At 32.6% G+C, this 16,824-nt stretch overlaps 1 protein-coding gene across 1 annotated transcript in view; it reads left to right on the top strand.

Moving 5' to 3' along the window:
- LOC118197552 (uncharacterized) overlaps positions 1-16,824 on the top strand; it is a 214,945-nt gene that overhangs the window by 66,938 nt on the left and 131,183 nt on the right. Inside the window, exons 12-14 of the mRNA XM_085812555.1 lie at positions 2,966-3,142; positions 8,387-8,518; positions 12,979-13,164. Of these exons, the coding sequence (XP_085668681.1) occupies positions 2,966-3,142; positions 8,387-8,518; positions 12,979-13,164 (495 nt within the window). The remainder of the gene's footprint in view (positions 1-2,965; positions 3,143-8,386; positions 8,519-12,978; positions 13,165-16,824) is intronic.

The raw sequence follows: 16,824 nt of genomic DNA, 5'->3' as shown, positions 1-16,824 counted from the left end.
TACTTAATTCGTAATAAGTTAGTTTCGGTTTTCAATGCATTTGATTGGATAATTAATAAAGCTGTTATATTATTATTATATTGTTTTAGTTCCATTTACATCATCAGCTTTATGTAAGAGTCGTAAGGCATGGATTAGCGTCGAAATGATGCAGTGCAGAAAAATGTATTACTATTTTTAGACTAGAGAGGGAAAGTTCCCAAATTAAAATTAAGTATTAAGGGGCTATTGCTAATTTGAATTACAATTTACATTTTCTTAATCTTTTTTCACACACGCACATATCTATGTATATGTTACGGTGAAACACCGAAATCTGGAGAATGTCGACTTTCACCGGTGAATGTCACACATTCACATAGTCTCTTGGTGTATGTCCGAAATATTTTCCAAATACTCTTAAATCTGACTTACACCGGTCAATGTCGACATTCACCATGTACTAATGGTGAATGTTGAACATGTAACAATCTTATATTTTCTTCTCCGTAATTCAGTCGCGAATAAACGCACCTGAGACTTGAAATAAGAACGTAAGAACATGAGAACCTAAAACACACAATGCATTCAAAATGAGAAAGGAAAATAATAGAAGTTAAAAACTTAACTTAATTATACAGTACGTTCTAAATGAGAAAATAATCTAACAGTCATAAAAAACTTACTAAATTATGTGATTCAAATCTTATTTATTGCAACAACTTAAACTATTATGGCACTTTATGACCTCTCTTTTCGTCTTTCACCGGAGCATATCTGTGTATGTCGACAATCACAGATATGCTGTGGTGCAGGTCGAAAGGAGAGGAGTGTGTGTACACACTGTCATTGCAAAAGGAAGTGTTCCACAAATAAATGCAGTGTTAAAAGCAACGGCCTCCTGTGCAATTCAAAGTGTCATAATAGTTTAAGTTGTTCCAATAAATAAGATTTGAATCACATAATTTAGTAAGTTTTTAGCTTTTATTATTATTTTCCTTTCTCATTTTGAATGTACTGTGTGTTTTAAGTTCAATGTTATAAAGTTCTTATTTTAAGTCTCAAGTGCGTTTTCTCGAGACTGAATTACGGAGAAGAAAACATAATATTCTTATATATTCAACCTTCACCATTGGTCCGTCGAGAATCGAAGGTGAGCTCTCCCATTTTATTCTCTATTAAATTTGAAGAGTATAACTGTTATAAATATGGAAGTTCTAAAAACTAGAAAAAGAGTGTTAAAAAGTTCATTGACGCGGCATAAAGATAAAGTTGTTTCGTCATTAGATGTTTCAGATTCAGTTGCGTTGCAGCTATTTGAAACCAAAACTAATGAAATTTCTAACGAACTTAAATCTGTATTTTATTCAATTTTCGAAACATGTAAACCCGAAGAATTAGATAAATATGTTGAGGATAAAGAAGATACAGATGATATTGTTGATGAATTGCTATTGATGATTAAACGTAAATTAGTAGACTCAGGAGCTGGTTGACTGTACTCAGGAGCTGGTTGACTTTGTATTTAATAACAAAGATTATCATCACAAAGATATTTACTTTATTATGTATTTATTAATCATTTTGTTGCTGTAGAGGAACGATCTGGCTCCAAAACATTTTAAATTCTCAATCACAAAGCTGTAAGATCTGTTACAGCAAGTACACAAAAGAAAAGAATACTCAATTCAAATTACGTAGGTCGAGAGTATAACGCGCTAGCAGCGCGTCCTGTCGGCAACTCTTAATCACTACTGAACATACTCCCGACCTTGAAACCTTACGGGTTTCAAAATATTACAATTAGTATACACTGTTTTAAAGCACAATATAATAACAAACAATTGTAAGCAATAGCAATACAATGGTTAAATTTTTAAAATACACATTAAATCATAGATGCAATATAAACACTATAAAGAAACACATTACAATACATAAATCTAATTACAATTCACAGGAAGAACACAAATGTCTCTCACATTTCTTTTTAACATTTTACCACCTGGTAATACTATGTTAATCACTCGAACTTTTTTATCTTTTACAAAAATTATTTCTGCAGTTCTACCTTTTAACCATTTTGTACTGGGCATATGCTCATCCTTGACTAACACAAGTGAATCCACCTTAACATTATCTTTAGTAAACATCCATTTACTACGTTGTTGAAGGGTATTTAAATAGTCTCTCTTCCATAACTTCCAAATTTGTTTACTATATTTCGTTATTTTTTGCCACTTTGAGAGCCTATTTTCTGGTATCTCAACAAGTTGGGGTTCAGCTATTGAAGTTAAAGGCCTCCCTATGAGAAAATGTCCGGGGGACAAGGTTTCAAAATTATCAAACTCGGATGATAAGGGAGTAAGGGGTCTAGAATTTAATACGCTTCCAATTTCTAGAATCACAGTGAGAAATTCTTCAAGAAACAGATGAGCATTGCCAATAATTCGTTTCAAATGAAACTTAAAAGATTTCACCCCGGCTTCCCAAAGGCCGCCGAAGTTTGGTGATTTAGGAGGAATAAACCTCCACTCAATGTTTTCACTTAGCAGGTATTTAGTCAGTGTTTCGCAATTTTCTGAGCTCAATGCTTGCACCCACATAATTCTTTGCATTGTCACTGAATAATTTTGCACATTTACCCCTGCGACTAAAAAATCTTTTCAAACAAGCTATAAAGGCATCTGAAGTAAGATCAGAGACAAAATCTAAATGGAAAGCTTTGGTGCTTAAGCATACAAAGAACCGTCCGTATTTCTGGAGTGAGTAAAGCTTTTTTATTATAGCATTAGAGGAACTATCCATAGAACTCTGTACATGGTGAATGTCGACATTGACTGGTGTAAGTCAGAAGTAAGAGTATTTGGAAAATGTTTTGGACATACACCAAGCGACTAGGTGAATGTTGACATTCACCTCTGAAAGTCGACATTCTTCAGATTTCAGTGTTTGCAGCTAACTCATTATTACTTTTTCATTGCAGATGATGCTTCTTCGGACACTCATATTTTGAATGAGCTAGAAAAAATTGATGACGAGGCGGATCAACAAGGAATCGTATTTTTGAAAACGAGTGATTTAGCTGCGGCTGAGAAGTACGGCATCGAATATCTTCCGGCTCTAGTATTTTTCTACCGACAGATGCCTAATCTTTACTCTGGTAAGCAGCGGAAAAATTTTTCAAGTTCTTGCAATCTGCTTTATACTTTGCTTTTCTAATTTTTATTCCCTATGTCATTGATCTCAAACTTTCAGCTCCCCGAAGCAATTACATTTCAGTTATGTATTTTCTGACAGTACGCCGTTGCAAAGTGTTCAAGGATTTAAGCTACACTCCTATCCATAAATTAAGGATAATTCGGAGTCACGCAGAAATCGAACTCTAAAATAAATATATAACCTGTAAAATCACTACACACATCTTCAAGAATCATATGCAAATTTCAGGAAGTAACCAGATGACACCGATGGTACGTCACAATGACGAGAGTGATATATAAAGAATACAGGCAAAGAAGTAAAATTGTTCGCAGGCGCTTTATAAGCATTTTAGTGCAATAACCGAATAGTTATGACACAAAGGACGCATTTGGATGATTTTTTACGTGGTAGAATTATCGGCCGTCTGGAATGTGGGCGTACCCAACTGGAAGTATCAGACGAACTTGGACTTGCCCAGAGTGTCATCTCCAGGCTTTGGCAACGATTCCAAGATGATGGTAATGTGAGTAGACGTTACAGCACAGGTCGCCCAGAGTTACAACGCCGAATGAGGACCGGTATTTGGCAGTTACTGCCAAAAGAAACAGGCGGAGCACAGCCTCAGATCTGTGTCGTCAGCTCTCTGCAGCCACTGGTACGACGGTTTCAAGGCAGACCGTGTACAGACGCTTAGGGCAGATTGGTCTATATGCTCTTATACCTGTCAGATGCGTTCCACTTACTGCAACTCACTGTCGCTTGCGGTCAGCCTGGAGTAAAGAGCATGCATTGTGGATACCGCAACAGTGGGCTTGTGTGATGTTTTGCGACGAGTCCAGGTTTAGCTTGCTGTCCGATTCTCGCCGGACTTTCATATGAAGAGCTCCAGGTACCCGTTAACAGCAAGAAAACATCCTTGAACGACACCGTTACGGTGGTGCAGGAGTGCTCGTTTGGGGTGGAATTATTCTGGGTTCCAGAACTGACCTACATGTTGAAACTGGAACAATGGCAAGCCAAATCTATCGGGACGTCATTCTGGAACAACATGTACGCTTGTTTCGGGGCGCCATGGGTGCACAATTTGTGTTTATGGATGAAAACGCCCGTCCTCACCGTGCAAACATGGTAAGCGAATGCCTTCAATCGGAGGATATCACTCGTATGGACTGGCCAGCATTCTCACCGGACTTGAATCCAGTAGTGCACTTGTGGGACATACTTGGCCGACGAGTTGCAGCCCGTCATCCTCCTCCTACATGTCTACCGGAACTTCGGAGAGCATTGCTTTTTGAGTGGTGTAATATTCCCCAAGATCAGATCGATAATTTGATACTCAGCATGCCTAGGCGTTGTACGGACTGTATTGCATCGTCTGGGAGACATACAATGTATTAACAATCATACCAACCATGTAATATTGGTTTTTTGTAAATAGGTGTTTTTTGTAATTTGCTCCAGGGAGAATAATCGCTAATTTTTTTAATAATATCAAACATATAGCATCTCTTTTTTGCTCTTTACCTTTTGTTTAATAAATAAGCTTTACAAATAAGTAAAATTTGCTTTGCTTCTAACTCTTCCTTTGCCTGATTTTGCATTATCCTTAATTTATGGACATGAGTGTATTTGAAGTCAGCGTTTACATTATTATAAGAAAAGAATATTTTTATTATAAGAAAAGAAACCATTTGACCCACGAGCATCAACAATGCGCGATGAAGATAATTTTTAACGATTTTTCTCCACTGCACGGACATTATGCAAATAAATTTTACATCTGCATTCAAAATTGATAACTATTTTCACTCAATTATATGCATTTTAGTTTATGTGTTGAAGGAAAAAAATAATAAATAAAAGAAAGTGTCTAGGTTGCCGTTATTTATTACCGTGTTTTTTTTTTTTTTTTTCCCTTTGCAAATTTTCTTTGAAAGTTTTAAATTTGTTCATCATTAGTTTAAATTATCAACATGTTAGAGAATTATTTGAAAGTAATGCTTTTCTATCAATATATTTGAATTACTAAGCGTAATCAAAAAAAGTATATCAGAGGCCCCTAAATTTGAAATTTCAGAAAGACAATAAATATCAATTTCATTTTTTCCTTTTGTGTTATTATTATTATTATTTATCTACGTTTTGGTAAAAATGTAATAAGTGAAATTTAAAATTTAATTAAAGTATTTTTTATTTTTTGATAATTTTTTCCCATTTCTATAAAAATATCTATGTCGTTTGCTGTTTTCAAATCGTGCATTCGAAATTTCGGTGTCCGCCAATAACATCGCGGCAAAATCATCGCGGGCGAAAACGTCGCGGAGAAAACAACGCAAGGCGAAAACGTCGTGCTACAAAACATCGTGGGAGAAAACATAGTAAAGAGAAAACATCGTGGTACAAGATATCGTAGTCAAAAATAAAGCGGTTCAAAAACTTCGCAGTTTAAAAACATCGTCGTCGAAAATATCGCGGTGAAAAATAAAGTATCGACAAATCATCGCAGGACGATAACATCGCAGACCTGCTTTTTTCAGACTTTAATAATTATAAATATTCCCATAATGATTTGTGAGCGCGAAATGGAAAGAAAGATAATTTTTACTTTTATATTTTTTATTAACTAATAAATTTTTGCTGAAAAAGTAAGAAGGAAACTTAATACTTAAGAATAAACTGAAGCAGAACAAGAAATAATTTTCATTATAAGAGTATTAGATTGACAAAAGTGAAGAAAATAATCTCATAATTAGCAATTTTTTATATATAGGTCATGCAGTTACGTAGCTTCCTTTTTCTAAACTTTTTAGATTATACTTTTAATGAAACATTATCAGTAAAATCTTTATAAAAATGATTTATTAATGACCTTTGTTAGTTAAATATGTCAGTTTAAAATTCTATTAAGTGCTATAAGTTGCCTTAATTTTCTATGCTTAAATTTCCTTCCTACTTTTTCAGCAAAAATTAATTACTTAATAAAAAATATGAAAGTAAAAATTATCATTCTTTCCATCTTGCGCTCACAAATCATTATGGAAATATCCATTTACAATTACTAAAGCCTGAAAAAAGTATGTCTGCGATGATTTGTAGATACTTTATTTTTTACCACGATATTTTCGACGACGATGTTTTTAAACTGCGAAATTTTTGAACCGCTTTATGTTGGACGACGATATTTTGTATCACGATGTTTTAGAATTGCGATGTTTTTTCTTTGCGATGTTTTCTCCCACGAAATTTTGTATCACAATGTTTTCGCCTTGCGTTGTTTTCTCCGCGACGTTTTCGTCCGCGATGTTTTCTGCTGTAACCGAAATTTCGAATCCCTTTTCAAAGAATGGATTTCTTCATCGACTCTTTTACTCTTTTCTCTATAATATACAGTGTAAAACATAATAGAAATAATTGTACATAAATAACTTAAACACGACAATTAGGTAAAATATAAATAAATGTTTTGAAAAATGATTTATTAGATTTATGCGCTTAATTATTTTTTTCGTATTATTATTAGTTCTAATTTTATGTGCATAAACAGGTTTAGAGAAACAAAAACTGGTTGCCCAAAATTTTTATTTTAATTTCGATTAAAATTTCAACTTAATTTTGATTTCAATATGTATGTGCACTTGATGCAACATTTTTTAAATATTTACCATAAAGTTCCTTAATTTAATTATAATAACTTAACTTCGTTCTAAAATATTCAGCCTGTTTCTTGTTTTTGATTTCAGTATTGTTTTCTTGGTTCCTGTTTTCATTGTGCTTTCTTGTGTACTTGCGTTTTATTTTTTTATATTGCAAAAAAATATTAAATATTATTGATTTTTAAAATATGTTAATAATAAATGTTAATATTATAATAAAATAGTTTCCCTTATTTTGTATGATACAGTTTTCATCAGTAAACAATTCATTATCTATTTTGTTGATTTTTTTTTTTTTTTTTGTAATCAATGGATCATGCCGATCAATTAACGAAGATTATTCGGCTATCGACCTCTTGATGACCATTAATCCCTTTTAAAATTTCATCGAACCCCAGCGGGTCAATGTATGAGATCGTTACAGAATTATATATTTTACAACTAAAATGTGTCATTATGAATTTATTTTGTTTAATATTCGAACAAAATTATGTTGGTTAATTGGGCTTTTTCTGCTTTTAAAGTGATTGAATTATGTTGTTCTAATGTTTTAAGTGTTGCTACCTAACGTGGCCACCATTTGAAAAAGTAGAATAGTGAATTACATCAGCTTTGTGCATTAATTTCAATATTCTTTTTGCCGAGTAGGACCAAAAATAAACCTTGAATTTTGTGCACCGAAAAATATGCCTTCCTGCCCGCTGGCCGATTAGCTTGTTTTTTGGGTAGAAATCTTAATTTTAATTTTAGAAATTGTTTTCAACTGTATTTGCTGTTTTAGGTTTTTCTTCATTTTACAATTATTAATGAAGATGCTTTGAGTTTTTTATGTATTTTTGCCTTGTTTCAAAGTGAGAACCGAATAATTGAATGAAAAATATACCTGTAATGAAATTCGAGGAAATAAATTTCAATGAAATGCAGCAAAAAATGTGTATAATTTAATAGATCGTTTATTATGTTTTTTTTTAATTCCTACTATTAGCTCACACTCTCCCTATATCTTGTTCAAATTTTCAATCGTTAATAAAATATTTTTTAAACTTGTAGTGGATGACACTTGATGTTAATACAGTTTTTTCACATATTAAATTTTTTTTTTTAATTTTAGTCGAAAGATAAAATTGAAGACGTGACGAAAAATTTTAAAAATCGCTTTTTTGTATTAATTTTTTTTGTAATTTTAAAATTTTTCCTTTGTTGACCTAAGGAATTGACTTTAATTTTTTTCATTTAATTAATCATTAATTAATTAATGTTCAATCGTTAATAAAATACTTTTTATTCATCCCCTCAAGTTCAAATACACTTTTTTAAACTTGTAGTGGATGACACTTGATGTTAATTCAGTTTTTTCACAAAAAAATTAAATTAAAAAAAATTGTTTTTGTATTTTTTTTATTTATTTTTATTTTATTTTATTTTTAAAATTTTTCTTTGTTGACCTAAGCAGGAAATGACTTTAAAAAAATTTTAGATTACTTATTAATAATGTATTTAAAAATATTTCGTTTCAGTTTCTTTCTTTCTTTATTGATTTATATTTGCAGGTGATATTTCGGATGAAGATGAGGTGCTTGAATGGTTTGTGAACCAGCTAACGAAAGATGAAATTGAAGACGTCACAGAAAAAATGCTTCTGCATCTAGTCAAAACTTCACCAGCACTTGCTGTATTATTCTGTACGTAATTAATTCTATGCTACTTTATTTAGATCGATTGTTCAACAGCCTGATAACGAACAAAAGATATTTCTAAAGATGGCTGTGAAATAATTTGCTAGTTTTTAACGTGTTCAATAAATATTCCATTATTAAATTTCTAGAATAAAAATAATAAAATATACTGGAGTATTAATGCTTACTATTAGAGGCCTAAAATAGTTATTTTTAAAAAAATTATTCTAAAAATAGTTAGTATAAAATAAAATGGTTACCCTAAAAATAGTAAATTATTTTTACTAAAAAATAATAACATAAATAAATAGTTAGTGATTGTAAAAAGTTGAAAATAGTTATTATTAAAAATATAAAAATTATGATTAGTTTGGTTTATTTAGTTACGGCAAAGCACTCAAGGGCATCTGCCTAAGGGAAGGTATGCGTTCATGGTTCTCTCCATTCTCTAACGAATCGAATAAGAATTTTTTTTTTTTTTTTTTTTTTTTTTTTTTTTTATTGCTGAGTGCTCTCTGTATCACACATTGCATTTGTTTATTCGCTTTTCCGAAAATGTACTTGCAAATATAAATATTACAGTTACTTGCAAATATAAATATTACAGTTACTTGCAAATATAAATATTACAGTTACATATATATATTACAGTTACATATAAATATTACAGTTACATATAAATATTACAGTTACATATAAATATTACAGTTACGTATAAATATTACAGTTACTTGCAAATATAAATATTACAGTTACTTGCAAATATAAATATTACAGGGCGGAGGGGCGGTTCGCCCCAGTCGGCATTTTGCGCATGAAACATTACTTTATAAGATTTACTTTCGTGGATGTTCAAGGCAGGTGAAGAATTATGAGATTCTGAATCGCTGTTTATTGAGAAATTAAATTGAGAAGAAAAGTAGTTTTTGCTCTAGATAAAATATTTAAAGAAATTCCACTAGATTTCGAAAGCTGCACTTTTTTTTTTTTTTTTTTCTTACTGTACTTTTTATTCTATCAAAACTTTTGAATGAAAATTATGAATATCATCTAAATTATGATAACCGTGTTATTCACAAAGAAGAATTCTTATTTGAGAGAGAATTATTTCACAGTTTTATTTCCATTATTGCTAGGAAAACGGAATAGTAACGTGGAAGGGCGGTCCTTTTGAATTTTTGTAGCTTATTTCAAAATAGAATTTCCAGAACAAAATTTTAAATATTGTAATAACACTAATTTTCCTCCTAACTGTTATTAGTTACGAGAAGAGTTTTCTGAATAAAAATAATTTAAAAAGTATTTCTAAACTATAAATGCTTATTTTGCATTTAAGAAATCTTTCTGTAACTGAAAATGGAGCTGTCAAGTAGATCCATACAATGCCATCGTTGGTCTCGGTAGCAGAAAAAGAAAATATTAATATAGTTTTAAAATGTTGGAATAAAGATTTTTCTTCAAAAATAAACGTAGATTTAATTTATTTCATTCTGACAATTTTTTTTTGAATTTGTGTATCAAAAAAGGCAACAAATTCAGAGACGTCCCCAGGCGGCAATCTCAAGTACGGCACGGGATGGCAAAAGTTCTAACTGGCAACCATGCCCCTAACAATCATTCAGTCAAGCAATGTCGCCATCGCATGCGTTTTTTTTTTTTTTTTTTTTTTTTTTTTTTTTTTTTTTTTTTTTGTTTTGTTTTGTTTTCTTTACTCTTATATATTTGTAAATTGTACATTTTTTGCTTTAAAAATGATTCACTTATGTTGTTTTTATCTTCCGGTTAATTATTTTATGCCTTTAGTAAATCTGTGTGCAATATTTTTAGAATTATCAGCAATTTTAAAGTTGTTTAATTGCCGCTAAGCCTGTTTTTAATGGCGGCCATTGATGTTTACATTTGAAACAGGAGACTAGTGGATTTGTTGCCAATCTAGAGAAACTTAGCTTCGCAACAACAAAGATAACGCTTTCATTTATTATTGCCAATTAAATCATGCTTAATTCTTTATGGAATTTTTTCGAGGAAATAAGCGTTTAAGATTTACTTCGTAATTTTTAATGCAGATATTTTGAGTTTTTATGTATTTTTGCCTTGTCGCGAATTAAAAACTGAATGAATTGGATGAGAAATACTCAATCGTCTGTGAAAAACTGTTTCTTTTTTGTTTTGTTTACTTAATTTCTTTTGTACATAGTTCTAGCTTTATTATAGTATTTGAATAGAACATATGGCAACGATTAGATAATACTTTAAATGATATACATTTTGTGCATTCTGAGTTATAATATGAATGAAATATGTAAACCTAGCATCAGAGTGTCGTTGTGGTAAACAAAGTGAATTTTAAAGAATGCATTTATTCTATTGTGGATTATGCGGTGTCGGCGAAGTAGTTTAATTCAATCTAATAAGTTTAAATAAAATGCAAGAAAAAATGCGTATAATTTAATATTCCGTGAAAGGAAGTCATGTGGTGTACACGTCAGATTTTTTAATGTACAGAGAAATCCTTAATTAACAATTAAAATTTGTATATAAAATTGCTAAAATAAGTTGATAATTTTTGTCAAAGAAGATAAATACCGATAGTTTGAGAACTTTTTTAAAAAAGAAAAAATATCGCAAAACCATCAACTTGCACCCAATTAGTGTCTCACCTTTTCATTTGTAAAAAATCGCTAAATTTGGCCAAGGTGGTCGCATGCTACTTATTATGTTCTTGGATTGTCGTTTTTGAAGTTTATCTTAGTGTTTTTAATATTCGCCAAATTAATTTTATGTGTCACCAAATTTCGCCAAATCTCATGCAGCTTTCGCTTTACTACTAAAATATCTATGACCTAATTATATGTACTTAATTTATGTACTGAAGTTAGTTACGTTATATTATGTTTATATATCTATAATTAATTTTAAAATAAAGTAAGTTTAGTAAATCTTATAAATGTGCAACAAACAAAATAAGAAGAATGAAACTGTGGCGTATAATAAGCACGAAGATTTTATACTAAAATCCCAATCACCTTTACAAAACTTACGCTGAATGAGAGAAAGGCCGGTTAATTAAAAAAGTACAAAGAATTAGTAGTTTGCAAATCAGAGTTTTAAAAATAAATTAAGTAAAATGTTTTTTACACAATAAGATTTTATTTGAAGTCATAAAAATCATTAATGAAATGAAAGAAGAAAAATAATTGACCATGCTATTTCAAAGGAACATGAGATTAAATTATTCTCTTCGCAAAATTCATATACGAGTTTATATCACAAATAATAAAAAGCGCGGGATGCCTTTGATAAATTTATAAATATATTGACTCAAACATTTGACAATACAATTCTACATCGTTACTTATGTTTTTATCATTCGTGACATAAAAATGTAGATGAACTTTGGAAAGAGAATTATTTAATCTCTTATTCCCGTTAAACCTCGTGATAAATTATTTTTCTCCTTTTAATGCAATAGCATATCCATTTTTAAAAAAGTATATTTTATAAAAACGTTTTTTAGTTTCCTTTTTTTATTGTCAATGACACGTTATCCATCGAATTATTCAATTGAAAAATTATTTTTCAACAGTGAAAGCTACAAGTACTACGAGTGAAGTAAATAAAACGTTTATAATAATAATAAAAGATTTATTTTCACAGCTTGCCGCGTCATTCAATTATTATCGATGATGCCATCCTACAACTGCTCGTCCATCCTGATGGAATGCGGCCTCGAATTCTCGTAGTAAGACCATCAGCGTCTGGGGATTTGAAAAATTAAATTAAAAACAAAAACATTCAAGAAAATCTGAAAGGTTTTAAATTTTAAATTACGTCCAAAGGGGTGTTTTTTTAACGTTTTGTGTGTTAGCTTTATTTATTAAATATCATGTTCTACGTGCTCAATCATAAAATTCAGTTCAGCAGCAATATCGCAAAATAATTTTAAAATAAGCCTATCTTTAGAATTTCCGATACAGAGTCTCGCGCGCTGAAGATATTTTCTTTTTCCTTACAGTATTGCCATTGCTTGCTTCGAAACCATGGAGTTTGTTAATCAAAAATTCGTTGAAGTGTTACAAAATATGAAATCGATAATAAAACAAATTTCAAATTCAAATTAGGGCTTCCACATGCCCATATTCTATGGAAGATTACGTTATTCAAATTTGGATGGCTCTAGGTACCGTTGTGTTATCACAGTGCGAGAAACATACATACATTTATGCAGATTCCTTAATATTTAATTTCTTTAAATATAATACAGGGAGATTATATTATGTGTCAACAATTTGAAAAGCGAAACAACGTTTATCGTGAATAGACACAAAATGCCAAAACGAAATTAATAGTCTTTCTGAGCAAATTGCCCCTTTGGACTAAAAAGTATGTGTTATAGTATGAACATATTTATTAAACATATATTTGTTATTTTTTGTTCGCATAATTTTATATTTTCTTCTTCATAGATGACGCTGATTCTGCTATCAGTTCAGTGGTATTAAAAGAGCTGGAGAATATTGATGACGATACGGAACAATACAGCATTCCTTTTGTGAAAATAAGTGATTATAGCCTTGCTCAACAGTTCGGTTTGAATGATGAACTTCCGATTCTTGTTTACTTTGAAAACCAAATACCATCCATTTATGAAGGTAAGTGCATAACATCTCTATGGGAAAACTTAAATGAGTATAATTCTTGTATTAATCAACGTAATCTTAATTTTTCATGCATCGGAAAATTTATTTAACTTTGTAAGAAGGTGAGGCCTTCAGTTTTATCACACACACAAAAAAAAAAAAGGAGGAGGGTAGAAAAAGAAAAATATCTGAAAGGATTTCAGATTTTAACGGTCGCAAAAGATGGTTATGGTAAGGTTTTCTACGCTTTTGCTGAGCTCGCAGTCTACCAGTCTGCTGTTGCATTCAATCCTGCTAAACTATTTCTTTTTGTCTTTTTATCTTTATTATTAAGCATCATTTTCTTCGTACTCAAATTAAATTACAAAGCAAAATTACAAAATCTGATAAAATTTGAAACATACATATTAATAACTTTCCGAGAGGCAACCTATTGCTTTCAAATCTCCGAGATAGCTAATCAAAACTTCCTTCAATTCGCACGATATCTGTATATACAGGGTTATCCAAATTAAACTTCCCCAACTGAGAGGCCTGTGCAGAGTGTTGTATGGGTCATAATGTGATGAAATTTTAAAAACAGACACTTCAGATCATGCGCTGGAGATTTAGTACACAAAAAAAATTAGTACAAGAAGTTGCCGATAGGTGGCGCTGTAACACTAGTTAATGGGCATATTGCAGCAACGTGATTTGCAGAAATAAAGCTTCTGCGCAACGTATCCAAAAGACGAGCCCTACAAAAGTGGAAGACAGGCCTTGCACAGGCAGTTGTTTCCAGCTCGCTGATGCACAATGGCGACTTTGAAAGACAAAGCTCTGTTAGTGAAACTTTTCTGCCAGAATGACGAGAACTTCTGTGCTGCGATATCAGCATTCCGTCGGCTGAAGATCATACGCCGAGTACCAGTGACACCACGCGCTCTACGAGACATGATGCAGAAGTTCGAAAGAACGAGACAGCTTGGAATTTTACCAGGTAGAGGACGACAGGTTGTGGAATCTGCACGCTAAGAAGACGTTGCTTTGGCGGTCGTGGACCCCACTAGCCAATCGCCACACGGTGTTGTCAGTATGCCAACTGTTTCCCGTGCTGTTGATATGCCCTATACGACCGTCTGGCGTGTGATGCGTCGAATCCTCGGTTATTTTCCTTAAAAAATCCATAGTCGTCATCAGCTGTCCGATGGGGATCCTGTAGTTCGGGAAACATTTGCGTTGCAGTTCCTTGCCAGAATGGAAGTCGATACTGCTTGGCCGTGGAACGTCCTTTGAACGGATGAGGCCCATTTTCACCTGAATGTTCAAGTGAATACGCACAAATGCCGCATTTGGGCAAGTGAAAACCCGCGCGCAATCCATCAAGTGCCATTGAAACCTCCAAAGGTTACTGTATGGTGCGGTTTCACTGCAACATTCGTCATTGGCCCTTATTTTTTTTGAAGAGGTGACTCCACCAGGGTTCAAAACCTGCTCTGTCACAGGTACCAGGACATATTGACAACGTTTGTGATCCCTGAACTGCAACAACGTGGCCGCCTCCAGGACACGATATTTATGGAGGATGGTGCACCTCCCCATATTCTTCGTGGCTTCTGGTGTTATAACAACATAAGATTACAACAACGATATTCAACAGGTGTTACGGGCAACTTTTACCGATGCACGTGTGATCAGCCGCTGTTTTCCTACAGCTTGGCCTTCCTGCTCGCCTGATCTCACGCCATGCGACTTTTGGTTATGGGGAATCTTAAAGGATCGGGTCTACCGAGAACACCCAGCAACCTTGGCACATCTGAAAGACGCAATTATTCGACATGTTCGTGAAATTAATGTGGACTTACTGCGTTCCACTGTGGAATCCACTGCTTTGCGAATGGAAAGAATTGTGGAGAACTACGACACACATATAGTACATCTGTAGAATGTCTTGTTGATCTGCAGCGCCACCTATCAGCAACTTCTTGTACTAATTTTTTTGTTTAATAAATCTCGAGCGCATGATCTGAAGTGTCTGTTTTTAAAATTTCATCATATTATGACCCATACAACTCTCTGCACAGGCCTCTGAGTTGCGGAAGTTTAATTTGGATAAACCTGTATATATAAAAAAGAAAGTCTGTTCGATGATAAGTCAGTCACTACTATGACTGTCATCACCAAACTTTCTACCATTCTTTTCTGGGTCCTGGAAAAGGTCGACGTCCACTTTTTTTCAGAAAAAAGCAGCTAAAATTAGAGATATTAATTAAACACTCGGAAAATGCTAATTTTCACTTTCATTTTTCCGAGTGGCAAACAGTCTCGCAAGCTGAGGATGAAAAATCTGCTTTATTTCGAAAGTTGTTCCCACTGCTCGCTTTCAAATCCTAGAGTATAAATAATTTTCTAAATTCTTTTATTAATAATTTTCTAGAAATAAAAAATTTTCTAAGTTTTACCATGAAATAAAAATAGCACTGCCAAATGTTAAATACGTTATCTCCGCCGCTCAACCGGTATAGTGGTTAGGGTCATAATATGTCATAATACAGGGAAGACCCAATCCTCCTAGTCCCACTGGACCATATGATTATAAAGGGTCGACCCCCTCAAGACCACAAAAGGAAAGAAGAGAGAAAAAGAAGCTAATTAACTAAAAATAATTGGAGGTTAATTAACGAACTAAAAATAAGGAAGAGACATACAAACAACGAAGCACAACACCAAACATTCAAAATCCAAAAACAATTAAAAACCCCACGGGCAAACAGAGTGGCGGAAACTCTCAAGAAACATTCATTCACATGAATTTTCGGAACAGGCACAGGCGGTCCAAAGCCATCGAGGAATTCCCAATTTAAATAACCTACAGAAGGTCAAACCGAATTCCCTACAGTATTACTTTAATAGCATATTATTTGTATAATAATAATTCTATTTAAACTATTAATTTATTTTTAAAATTTGCTTTAATAGTCCTACCACTATCTGAATTCAAATGTATTAATTATCTTTAATAATCCTATGATTATGAAAAGAAGCTCCAAGAGTGCCAATAACCAAAACTGGAAAAATTTAAGATTGCCATGTATCATATTAAAAAACTTTAGTAATTACTCCATTAAGAACAGAATATAAGAAAAATTTCAAAACTTTAAAATTTCAAAACATTTTAAAATCAAAAACTACAATTAAAACTATAAGAAAAATTATAAAAATTCCATAAAATTTAAAATTTTAAAAATCAAAATCCTAAAACTCAAAACCATCATTAATTTCCATAATTTAAATCTGGTAATCCATCAGGATTCTCAACATTTGCAAGGCCATATACATGTAACAATCAACTGCAACCATAGTGGTTAGGGTCGCGGACTCACGTGCCGATAAGCGATAAGCAACGGAGGACGTGGGCACTGTCCACGTCCAATTTTGGTAAAGGGACGTGTCCCTTTACCAAAAGGTTAATCGGTATAGCACCACGTCCACCTATATCTAGAGCCTAAAGAGGAATCACAAGACACCACGCACCGGGCTTCCAAACCCAAAGCCAAATTCAACCCGGGGGCAGTCCAACAGACCAAATGCCCACGAAAGACAGTCCCAACAACCGCCCAGCCCCACATTTATTAAATAAAATAACAAAAGCATGCGGGGCCAAAAAGGCCGAGTTTTGACAATAAGCAAAAA

This window comes from Stegodyphus dumicola, chromosome 3 (assembly GCF_044657685.1).
Source record: "Stegodyphus dumicola isolate Sdum_Otavi_A_Nest chromosome 3, ASM4465768v1".
Classification (NCBI taxonomy): Eukaryota; Metazoa; Arthropoda; class Arachnida; order Araneae; family Eresidae; genus Stegodyphus; species Stegodyphus dumicola.
The sequence above is the reverse complement of the archived record's forward strand: the minus strand, read 5'-3'. Positions and strand labels throughout refer to the sequence as shown.